Source organism: Scophthalmus maximus, chromosome 13 (genome assembly GCF_022379125.1).
Source record: "Scophthalmus maximus strain ysfricsl-2021 chromosome 13, ASM2237912v1, whole genome shotgun sequence".
In the NCBI taxonomy this organism is placed as follows: domain Eukaryota; kingdom Metazoa; phylum Chordata; class Actinopteri; order Pleuronectiformes; family Scophthalmidae; genus Scophthalmus; species Scophthalmus maximus.
The window spans coordinates 16,476,679-16,487,960 of NC_061527.1; the positions used below are offsets into that span (position 1 = coordinate 16,476,679).

The 11,282-nt window shown below is 38.8% G+C and overlaps 2 protein-coding genes across 2 annotated transcripts; one reads left to right on the forward strand and one right to left on the reverse strand.

Annotated features, from left to right (window-relative positions):
• Positions 1–1,703: 1,703 nt before the first annotated feature.
• hsd11b1la (hydroxysteroid (11-beta) dehydrogenase 1-like a) lies at positions 1,704–7,659 on the reverse strand. The gene is made up of 6 exons (XM_035648524.2): positions 7,458–7,659; positions 5,044–5,174; positions 3,998–4,201; positions 3,801–3,894; positions 2,922–3,087; positions 1,704–2,839 (listed from the first exon to the last, which is right to left on the reverse strand). The coding sequence occupies exons 1-6, from the start codon at positions 7,540–7,542 to the stop codon at positions 2,656–2,658; spliced, it is 864 nt and encodes a 287-aa protein (XP_035504417.1). The 5' UTR covers positions 7,543–7,659; the 3' UTR covers positions 1,704–2,655.
• A 976-nt stretch (positions 7,660–8,635) lies between these two features.
• On the forward strand, positions 8,636–11,252 carry micos13 (mitochondrial contact site and cristae organizing system subunit 13). The gene is made up of 4 exons (XM_035647875.2): positions 8,636–8,797; positions 9,236–9,392; positions 10,492–10,549; positions 10,759–11,252. The coding sequence occupies exons 1-4, from the start codon at positions 8,769–8,771 to the stop codon at positions 10,854–10,856; spliced, it is 342 nt and encodes a 113-aa protein (XP_035503768.1). The 5' UTR covers positions 8,636–8,768; the 3' UTR covers positions 10,857–11,252.
• The last annotated feature ends 30 nt before the right edge of the window (positions 11,253–11,282 follow it).

Consider the following 11,282-nt stretch of genomic DNA (forward strand, 5'->3'; position numbering starts at 1 on the left):
AAGACATATTTTACATGTCATTTGATTTTACTACTGTAGCACACAGATTGTCTTTCTTTGTCTGTCGACAAGAGATGAAATAATATGCTTTATTGTGGATATAAAATCAGAATTCCAAACCTCCGGAATCAAATTGGTCAATCAGTCTGTAATCTTTCACTTTTTAATGTTTTTATTTGTAGTTAATACAGAAGCTAACCTCAGCTTTAGTCTCGACCAGGATCGTTTCAGTCACAATGAAAATGTTGATGTGATGTTGATTTAGAGCCCAGTCTTAGGAAAACCTCCGTGAAGCAACAGGATAGCTGTATCGTATGTACATAACTCACAGCATTATTCCTCAATATTTTCGACATATTTTCTACTTTCGCAGTGTTTTCTAAAAACAATGTACAGTAGCAATGGCATTTAATGGAAGTTGAGATAGTTAAGGAAATTGTGGCTCCTGGACACTTACAAATCGTGAGTTTACAGAGAACAGGCCTTTCCATGCTGGGATTGAGGAAAAACATCTTCTCAAATGGTCTGAAATACATTCGTGGACGGGTCGAGGTTTCAGTGCCTATTCTACATTTTGAGCACACGTGTGTTATTGTCAGTGTTGTGGCAGGATGCCCCTCAGCCTATGAGCGCCATGCTCATTGGAGATGGAGATGCGGGAGAGGGGTGAGAGGATTTATTACCTAGCATTAGGAGCTCTAATCTGTTGCAGGTGTTTCTGGCTGTTCTCCCAGGCCGTGCGAGCTCTGCTCCTCAGGAGGCCCAACCACTGCGGGGAGATTATGCCATCTACACAATCCTCTCAAATCATCACAAGTGTCAACGATAAAGAGAAGATGTGTTCTAGTGACTTCTCGCTTCGGTTGTATCAAGTGAAGGACCAGCAGACAACAGCAGAGTGCAAACTTCCATCACAGATTCAAGGCCACTTATTCTCGCTCTTGGAGAATCATTTATGTGTATCCAGGAGGAATTGCCTTTTCAAATTTAAAACTATAAGTTTTTGGCTACAGGCTTTTTTTTTGGTCATCCTTTTATTTTTGACAATGACAACTCACTCCAGGTACACCGAGGAAAACTGCTCTGTCAGCAGGGTACAATCGATAGGGTGTATTACAATAATGAAAAGACCACCAGGATGGATTGAGCCAAGGGGTCGCCTGCGGAGCCTTTGGGGATGATGAACAAAGACACAAAGGAACCCACTGAGAAAGTCCCGCTCTGTAGGAAGCCCCCGAGGCCTACTGGGGCCAGCTTTGGAGAGACAAAACTAAATAACATAGTTATGGTATAGAGAAGAATAGAGATGAGGTGGAAGACAGGGGGAGAGACAGTGAAGACAGGAAGAGGAACAGGGAGGATGAGGATTCATATGTTGATGGGGTTTAAAAGCCCATGAATAATCATTTTTAAAAAAGTTCATTAAATAATGTGTCCACAAGGGACCCACTTCTTTCTTTAAAGTCTAGCCTTTATTATTTTCATGAAATGCACGATGTTCTTCCATTTAGAATGTTTCCTCAACAGGGAGTGGACTTCACCGGTTGCTGTAGATAGGAAGTGTGTGTAATGTCACTTCACTACTTTAGTACTACTGCCCTCATGTGGATGTTCAAAGTACTGCTGTATATACATACCTCTTTCTAAACATCGAGTATATATATACTCGTATCTTTTAAGTGTGCATGATTAAATTGAACACATTTTTAACATCTACATTTTATTACACCCAAGTCATGTAACAATTTATCCCGAGACATTTTGAACATTAACGGTTTACGCCTCTCCTCCGATCACATCATCATGGGATCAAGTCCAACCTTTCCTGCATGTCATTCCTGCCTCTTCTCTCCCCTGGTTCCCGTCACCTCTAAACCTTCAAAACGTCTTTGAAAGACGACATTTTACAACGTAATCAGCATTCTACAGTGTCCTGGTGCAGTAGCTGGTCGTGGACAGAACTGGCTGTAGGGTGCAGATAGGAACTAACCCCTTTAGGTATTTCTCCCCTGGGGACTTCATATAACTGGACCTCTCAGGACTAGTATATATATTTATGTATATACAGTTTATATATATATATATATAGATATATGAATTCATTTTCAATGTACACCCTCTTGTGGCAGCAGCAGGTTATTGTGTCTGGAAGGCAACTTGAGTTCCAGCTGTTGCATGTTTTGTTCATTTCGTGGGCAAAATAAATCAGTATACTACAATACTATGGCTAATTTGGGTAGTAGATAAAATGAGGTGCCCATACTCGTATCCAGTGTATATGACTACATTATAAATATCATGTCAAAGACGTAAGCCTATTACATCTCCATGTGTCGAATCAAGAACACACAGCAGCGTATTAGAGGGAAGAAAGAAAAAGAAATCATAGAGCCAGTAAATTACAGATACATACACACATACCCATGGATTGATATATAAAATAACTGATATTCTTTGAGATTAAGATGGCACCGTTATGAGAAGAAACTCAAGAAAACACATATCCTGAGATTACAGTAATGAATTTGCAGGGATTTTAATTTCCTCTGTATAAAATGTATTTATTTTTTTATTTTATTTTTACCTACAATGGCCCTACAAAACACCGCCCTAAATAAGAACATCAATAAAAGTACGATATATATATAAATGTTTTCATGGATTATATTTGTAGGTGTTCTGGATGATATAGTCTGTGAGAGAAGGGAACCAGTCTTTGCTTATAGTCACAACATAGGTGGTCCAAGGGTAGAAGACCTCTGCCTGTCTCATAGCTCCTGCAGTGACGATGTTCAAGGCTGCCTCTGAGGCGGGGTACGCCGGTACGGATGTGATTTCCCTAGGATACAGAAAAATAATACAGTTCACCACAAATAACATTAATTATGTCAGATATGTAGACTTAAATTGATTTATCTTACCTGACTTTCTCCATAGCTGCTTCAGTATCAATGAGCCCCAGGGTACATAAAGTGATGGACACATTGCTCTTCTTCATCGATAGCTCATGGTGAAGGGACCCAAAGAAACCGTTCAAGGCTGATTTTGTCGATGTATATGGCGCCACAAAGGGACTTGTCATTTTACCTGTGATGCATTAGAAACAGTTTTTCCAACACAATTTTGTCAAATGTGAAACATAGAACAAAACATTTAAAGTGTTTACGCGTGTGCACAGATTTGATATGTGCATACGTGCAAAGTAATAACTTTTGAGGGCTTCTCTAAATTTTGCAAAATGTTCATAGACAAGAAACCAATTATGGGCGTGACAATTTTTAAAGTCAGCTGAGGAGCACAAGACCATAGTGTGGATTGTGGCATTTTCTGGTCAAGGAAATATTATTACAACACTAAAAACATCTGTGCAACACTAAATATTCTAAATATTTCATATTTAAAAACAATCTCACTTCAACCTGCATGTAGGAGGTTTTCTTGAGGTTTCTATCATATCACAGGGTCTTCTTAAAACGACAGTTTCTCTACTTGTCCTTTAGGTGCAGATTTAGTCTGCCAATGGAGATCATGTGATTTGATCCAAAGCTGCATGAACAACTATTAAAAGAAAAAACATTTATTATCATGTTTTCTTAATCCATTGGTCAAGCATCCTTTCCTTTGCCTTTTCTCTTCCTTGGAAACCACTTTCTCATAACTTTGTAATTAAAAAGCGCTATACAAAGGTTTTTAATATATGATGATTATGTTATCAATACACACATTTGTATGCATGCATGAAGTATGTGTTTAATAGTTTGCCGTCATCATCATGTGTATGAATGCAGTGACAAACTCACCTAAAAGTGATGAAACAATCACCAGTGATCCTTTACTTCTCTCAAGGGACTCCAAAGATTTCCAAGCCATCTGAATATAGCTGAAGAAATTAACCTTTGGTGGAAATCAAGCACAAACAAACACACAAATATACAAATATATATTAGTGCACTGGCCTCAATTTATGTGTCGGTAGAGCATCAAAATGCTGCATTACCTTCATCAGCCACCTGACGTGTTCCACATCTCCGTTCCACATGCTGAAGGGGCTCGGGCCAATGTGGTTGAGAACCATGTAATCCAAGCCTCCAAGCTTTTCCAGTGCAAAATCGACCACTTTGTCAGGATCGAGCTCATTGCCCATGTCTGCTGCTACGTAAAGCGCTTCTTGGGCTCCCAGACTCATGCACTTCTCTGCAACCTATAAGCAGAGGTCGGGAGAAATTGGTCAACTTTGCAGTGTAGCTGCAGACAATAGAAAAGAAAAAACACCTTTGCTCTTTCACTCAGACCTCAACCAACACAAAAATATTTTTTATTGACCTGTTATTGTTTCCTGTCTTAGTTCTTTGAATATGATAGGATGGTGACAGAACTCCTTAACCAAGAACAGAAAATAAGAATGGTGCATGTTGCACAATTATTTATTTTTGCATATAGAGTAACAGGGTTAGGGTTAGAGTAGGGTATCTTTACATGCTAGCGTCCTCCATTTTCGTCAAAAAAACAAAATAGCATTACTGGCTCACTTATACTAAGAAGATATGCAAAAGGTCAAGTTGATAGTGAGCGCCCTCTGCTGTATCAAAGGGTCAAACTACTTCAGACAGTCTGATGCACTCCTGGACTGTATGTTTTGAATTTGAACAGGTCAGAAAGGTTCAAATGTGAACTTCTCCCCCCAGAAATGAATGTCTGAATATCGAATATAAAGTGACAACCCTAACAAACTAGTTCTGCAGGAACGCCCGCAGAGGGAATTAAATTAGATGGCACATCCAAACAAGCCAAAGAGTTAGTTGTGAAATATTGTATGCAGTGAAACCGTGATATATTCTGAGACGGTAATCATACTTTGAAAATCTGATACCGCTGCAACCCAAGGTGCATACAGGAGTTCAGACCTGGCATCAACATCTGTCTCAGGTGATCTGATCACAAGTGGACAGCTATAAGCTGTAGATGTGAAAAACCCACATGTTGATGTCAGGTATGAACAGGGCCTTTTCCCATTTACATCATCAAGTTGTGCAGTTCACTCACCTGCTGTAATACTTTTTCCCTCCTTGCTGTGATAACTATCCGGGCTCCAAATCGAGCATAATGATATGCTATTTGTTCACCAATGCCAGTACTGGCCCCAGTCACCAGTACCCTGGCACCACTGAGAGATTCTGAAACATATTCAAACAGTTTTATATCAGTACAGGATTTTAGGAAACAAGTGGCGTAATGACAGATGTGTAACAATACTGGTATTAGGCATTTGTGCCTGTAGACGAAGATCAAGGACATGGTAAATATTAATGTACATATGTTGATTTTACATAAAAATATGATTTCAAACTTTTAAAACTGAATTTAAACATATAGCCTTAACCAAGGAGGTTATGTTTCCACCCCTATCCGTTTGTTGGTTGGTTTGTTTGTCAGAAGGGTAAAGCAAAACCTACTGAATGGATTTCTATAAAACTGGTTGAAAGATGGGACATAGGCCAAGAAAGTTCAAAGTTCAAATGTATAACTCCATAATACTCATTTGCCATAGAATTACGCAGCACAAACTTTGCTCTTACGAGATAACCAAACCAAAGTCCTTCCAGGGTCGCTTACAGCACATTTAGATTTCTCAGCTTTGATCAGTAGATTTATAGTGTGCAAAACCTCAGAGGTCATAATTCATTGCACACTCCTTTAATGTGCCAGTATATTATGTTTATTTATTAATAAAACACTGCCATGCTTTTATGTCCAAGAAACTGCTACTTTTTGAAATAAGTCAGTGCCCTAATCACTCCTTGGTGCTTAAACTCTTTGTTCGCTGCCTAAATAAATGTTCTCTTCTCCATCTCAACTCGCCTTAAATATGGAGGAACTGCCGTGGAAATTCATTGCATTTCCCAAAGAGAAAGTTTATTCCTCCGGATCTACAGCGCCTGTACCCAGAAGCAGCTTTTACGGCTGCATCTTAAAGGCATCAGCATGGTGGGGGATTTTCAAATGATATAATCAAAGGATCGCTGTGGTTAAAATGACCAAATGGACCACCAGTGAGTGCCTCTAAGAAGCGGCTGTTGAATTCTTATACATACACTGAATAAATGAGTAAGACAGAAGGGTGTCCAAACAGTGGAAAGGAAGCCAAGATTGAGTAGTAAGACAACAGGATAACTAATCTATAGAAAGAAAATAATGTTGCAGTTGTTGACAGATTTATGCACACAACTATCCCATTAACTCAGACCATATCATTGAATTACTTCATCATTGAAAGTACACTGTATCCTCACAGTCAGGATAGATGCTGTGCTCTCTCTCTCTCTCTCTGGTGATGCCTTCATCACAAGCGGAGAGCATGTCAGATTATTACAAAGAAAGGAAACACAAGTGCTCACTTGTGCTTCCTTTCCCAAATATTCGACCATCACATACATCTTTATTTTACAGGGATATTTTGTTCAGTGCATGAATATGTAGTATGGACCATGTAGTAAAAGTTGCATGATCCCAATTTTGATTATGGGATAAGAAAGTGCTTTTTTGACTAATACTATTTTTTTGTTTAGTACTTACACTATTGTAGATAAAATCATGTGAATGAGATTAAAGTGCAGTTTCTGCTCATTTCAAGCCACCATGCCACTACAGCTTGCTAAACAATGTCTGACCGGGGTGGGGTGGATTGTAACACCTATTTTAAAAGTGTTACAACCCACTCCATCCTTACTTCCTTGATATTCCTGATGTTACAGAATGCCTAGGCAATAGAGGGAAAGACTGCCAACGATCTGATGAGGACACAAAGAAGGGAGAGTCAGTCAGATCTCACAAACACACACACACACACACACACACACACACACACACACACACACACACAAACACAAACACAAACACAGTTTTTGTTCGACGTAAAGACATAGCTGTTCTTTACACACAGGTACATGTTAATATAGTGTATGTTCTTTACGTAGGGACATTTTAGTAGTCTGATAAAAATGATCACACTCATAACGTAAGAGTCAAACAGAAAGTGTCAGTCAGTCACAGAGACACAGACACATTGTAATTATATTTCAATAAACCTGTTTGTGCAACATGTTGGGCGGGGTGGCCTTTGTGTTTGGTTCTTTTGTGTAATTGGATACATTATGTATTCGACATCGACACACGAGGATTGTGATATTCTTGCAGAGAGTTTGAATTGGTGACATTTGTAGTTAAGTGGGTACTTTGGATACAAATTTGAAAAGTCTAGCAAATGAACCAAGAGAGTTGCAGAGTTACAACCATACCCGGTCTCCCCTACTTGCATGCCTGCGATTAAGTAACCGAATAGAAAATGAAATGCAAATCAAACCCCTTCACTACCACTAGTTAACGAGCAGATAGAAGTATGCACACTTCACCACAGTCAGCACTTTCGACCTTTATGTTGCACTTGGCGTCTCTCTTACCTGCATCAAACGTGGGTGCAGTCCACCTGACGGCTACGAGACCGACGCAGATACTTGCTAAAAGGATTTTTGTGAAATGTCCCATTTTGCGGGTGGTTTAATTCCCCAAACTCTACGCTGTGTATTTCTTGTTATGCCCCGGACCTCTTATGGCTCCAGCTCCCAGGAAAGCCTGTCGCGGGGAGCGAAGGCGGAGAAAAGCTGAGATTTATATAACCCAGCCGGTTATTCGCCATAGAAAGGGGGCGTGCCGTGTGTGTGTGCAGCACACACGCCATCTGCAGGACACGCCCCCTGCGAACATCCGTCCGAAATTACCACGAGTGAATATAGTAGGATTCAGTTTAGAAGAATATGTTGCCAGGGCATTGGAGAAATTGTTTTTAATTTCTGCAGGATAGTAGACATATTGACATTGGTGATCAAGATAAGCAAAAAGTGATAGACGTGAAGATATGAAAAAAAAATTTTTTTACATGTTGATGTGTTTCTGTTTGTAAAAAATGATGTTTTGGGGGCTGTAAGGAAGTCCATTCAGAAGAGGGGATGTGGGCCCAAAAGTAAAATTGTACCATGGTGGACAAAGGGGATGTGATATTGGAATGAAGTCTCGAAACAAAACTTTATAATGTTGAAGAAGGGAAGAATGACAATTGGAGTACAATAGCAGTGACCTTGGCGCTATCACCGTCTCACTGTGCAATTTAATCTAATCTCATGTGCAATCATGTTACACTGTATATATTATGTTCACATAGCACATACTCTGCTTAAATTGCATAATGTATTCTGTTTTATATATATAGTCCTTGTCTTTGTATTGCATGTTTACTTATCTAAAACTTTTCACTGGTGTTTAAATGTTTTGACTGTGCTGTAACAGATCAAATTTTCACCATCGTGGGACTAATTTTACTTGTTATGTTATTATTAAGGAAGACGCAAAGGGGCTGGAATCATAATCAGACCTGCATTGCTTCCACATACTGTTGATAATATACACAGGCTGATTGAAATAACAAAATTTTGCTTTGTATCTAAAAAAAAAACGCCTCCTTAAACTTTTTTACTAAGGCGGCGAACCCATGGTGTGAATGGAGTGAAAAAACGGCGACAAGGAACGAATCTGCGGCTTTGAAATAACGTCAGCGCCAGCTTTTGAATTGGCAACTTTATTGACATTAACCCAGTGGTCAACAAACAGGGTTGTCCTTCAGTGCGGCTAAACCTGATAGCATTGATCCTATCTCGTTCTCAGAGTACCTGGAATAAGTGCTCGGAAAAAAAAACGACACCACGCCGCTGTGGACCATGGCGGCAAGGATTTTACCTGTAGTGAAGTTAGTATGCTTTTTTAATTTCGCCCATAATCTTTCTTATAGTATTGCTGTTTGTAGCCAGGTGCTAGCAGCTCAGTTAGCCGGTTAGCTCATTGACGCTAAGTCAGTAGTCAGTCTTTCTCAGAGCTCTGCTACTTCCGTCTTTAGACTAACAGATAGTTAGTTAGTTAGTTAGTTAGTTGGCTCAGTAATGCAACAGCAACATCAGTGTATTCGATACATTTCAGAAGGAGTTGAACGTTTGTCTTACTTGGTCGTTCGCTAATGGTTTGCAAATACATAACTACCATATGATCGTTCCAGCGTCAAATGACACTCTCAAGTTGTGCAAAGTAACAGTGGTAACCTACACGAGTGAGTTATATCCGTTTTGACTGATGACTATAGTTAAAGTATTTCTGGTTTACAGCCTGACTGCCTCTGTTCTTTCATTTCCAGGCTGGCTACCAAGGTGACCATTGCAGGAGGAGCCCTGTATGTTGCCTGTGACTCTGGTTTGTTGGGGAGCAGTGAGCAGGGCTCAGAGGCCCTGGAGAAGGCCAAGGCTGCAATCCCCCCCGCCATACAGGAATGGATGAAGTACTTTGGCCTGGAGGTACAGATAACATATAGCATACATATCTTGCTCTGGCAGAGTGTTGTACACAACCCTGACAATGCATTTCATGATTAATACAATCAGTGGATGCATATAATAATGAGTCCTTTAAGATACCTTTACAATACACGTTTTCAGTACAACAATGAACAGCTTGCAGCCATGTTTGTTCACCTGTCCGGATCATTTAACAACAATAACAAGTAACATTATTTTTTGTATATTCATTCACTCCTTACTAATATTAGATTTTCTTTAAGAATTCCAAAGGATTCCCTAAATAAGTTCCCAAATTCAAGATCTCTTTTCTAGAAAAAAGCATTACAGGTGACATCACTCATCCTTATCCAGCAACTCCTATCATTGGAACAAAGAATTAAAACAAAGGAAAGTAAAAATACAAAATCATATATCATTTATTATTTGTCCTTGATCACACACTGGAAACATTTGAATTCCAAAATCGCTCTGGAGCATTAATCTACAAAACAGTGTAAAGCAATCAAATACAACAGCTGTGCCACATGTTCTACAACTGCAAAGGTTATTATGGACAGATTTAGTTAAAGTGTTAATTAACTTTACTGTATGTTTATTAGTGAAGTTAGTGTTGATGTTGTACTGCAAAACATGACAATAATAACAAATATAGTTAAATTAACACATTTCTGCCAGTGTCAATCAATAATGAATGTTATTGGATTTCTAAAGGTAGAATTTATTGTGGGGCCGTTGTATTGGATTGCAATAGATTTTACAATTCTACCTGAGAAAGTGTCCACTGAGTTTATAATGACGTTTTTTTTGTAACATACTAATGTTTTATTTGACAGTAAATATGTAGCTTTGGTTTAAATCAGATCTTATTTGTGTGATTTCCTAACAAAATATCCCATATTTCCTATCATAGATGTCAACCATCAGTCATTTATTCCAGTAGAAGGCATGGTGCATTATTCATATGATATTTAGTAGCATTTTAAGGGAATAGTGATCAGCTCAACGTTATCTTTGTATTATTTTAAGCGAAAGTAGGATCATTTACTGTGTACAAATCCTGCAACAGTACAAACTAATGGATCTTCCCTCCCCCCAGACTCAGCTTCCAAACATACCGAAGATTGAATTCTCTCCAGTTCAGGCGTGGAACTCTGGTGAGTACTGAATGAAAAGTAAAAAAATTTTTAGTTGTTACAAATTTATTCATGTCATGAGTTTTGGTTTTTGAAATCTTAGTCTACTTCACTTGTTAGATGCAGTGGTTATGTGGGAGTTACACTGGTGAACGGCTCAATTACAAAATCAACAGTATTTCCTTCCTGTATTTTTGATGCCCCAACCATTAATTTTTATGTTATTGCAGGAGTGCGGTCGTCAATTTCAACCCTTTCAGAGGCTCCAACGAAGGCAACTGAATACTCAAATCAGGGTTTGCAGTACCTGAAAGACCTCACCAAGTGAACAGGAACTCTAAGCAACTTGACATGTATCAAGCTTTTTGACTTTTGCACTTGAGAATATACATCGCCTCTTCAAAAGAAATGACATCACCTCTTCAAAAGTTATTGACCCTCACAAGAAAAAAGGAACATCCAACACGGTGTAGCTGAAATTCAGCTACAGGGAGTGTAGTCCTCTGAATGGTTCACAGTTTTGTTTTTCATGATAGCAGCATTGGTTGAGTTGTATATAATGCTAAAAAGTAAGTGTTCATTTTGTGTATACCCACAAGTGTGTATGCACAGACTGATTTTGCTCCCCCTTATTTTCAAACCATCCAAATAATGCAATGAAGAGTGTCTGTTGTATATATGTTATACTATTTGTTTCAAAGTAATACATCAATCTTAAAAAATACCCAGTTTGTTTATTGAGTCAAAAAACAGT

What these genes read in the sequence shown, in the direction of transcription:
- micos13 (XM_035647875.2), top strand. Translation starts at nt 8,769, where the DNA reads ATGGCGGCAAGGATTTTACCTGTAGTGAA. An exon ending in AGGATTTTACCTGTAGTGAA is followed by an intron (nt 8,798 to 9,235) that starts GTTAGTATGCTT and finishes TTTCATTTCCAG; the next exon opens with GCTGGCTACCAAGGTGACCA. An exon ending in TGAAGTACTTTGGCCTGGAG is followed by an intron (nt 9,393 to 10,491) that starts GTACAGATAACA and finishes CCCTCCCCCCAG; the next exon opens with ACTCAGCTTCCAAACATACC.
- hsd11b1la (XM_035648524.2), bottom strand. Translation starts at nt 7,542, where the DNA reads ATGGGACATTTCACAAAAATCCTTTTAGCAAGTATCTGCGTCGGTCTC. An exon ending in ACGTCAGGTGGCTGATGAAG is followed by an intron (nt 3,895 to 3,997) that starts GTAATGCAGCAT and finishes TTTCCACCAAAG; the next exon opens with GTTAATTTCTTCAGCTATAT. An exon ending in GCAGCTATGGAGAAAGTCAG is followed by an intron (nt 2,840 to 2,921) that starts GTAAGATAAATC and finishes TCTGTATCCTAG; the next exon opens with GGAAATCACATCCGTACCGG.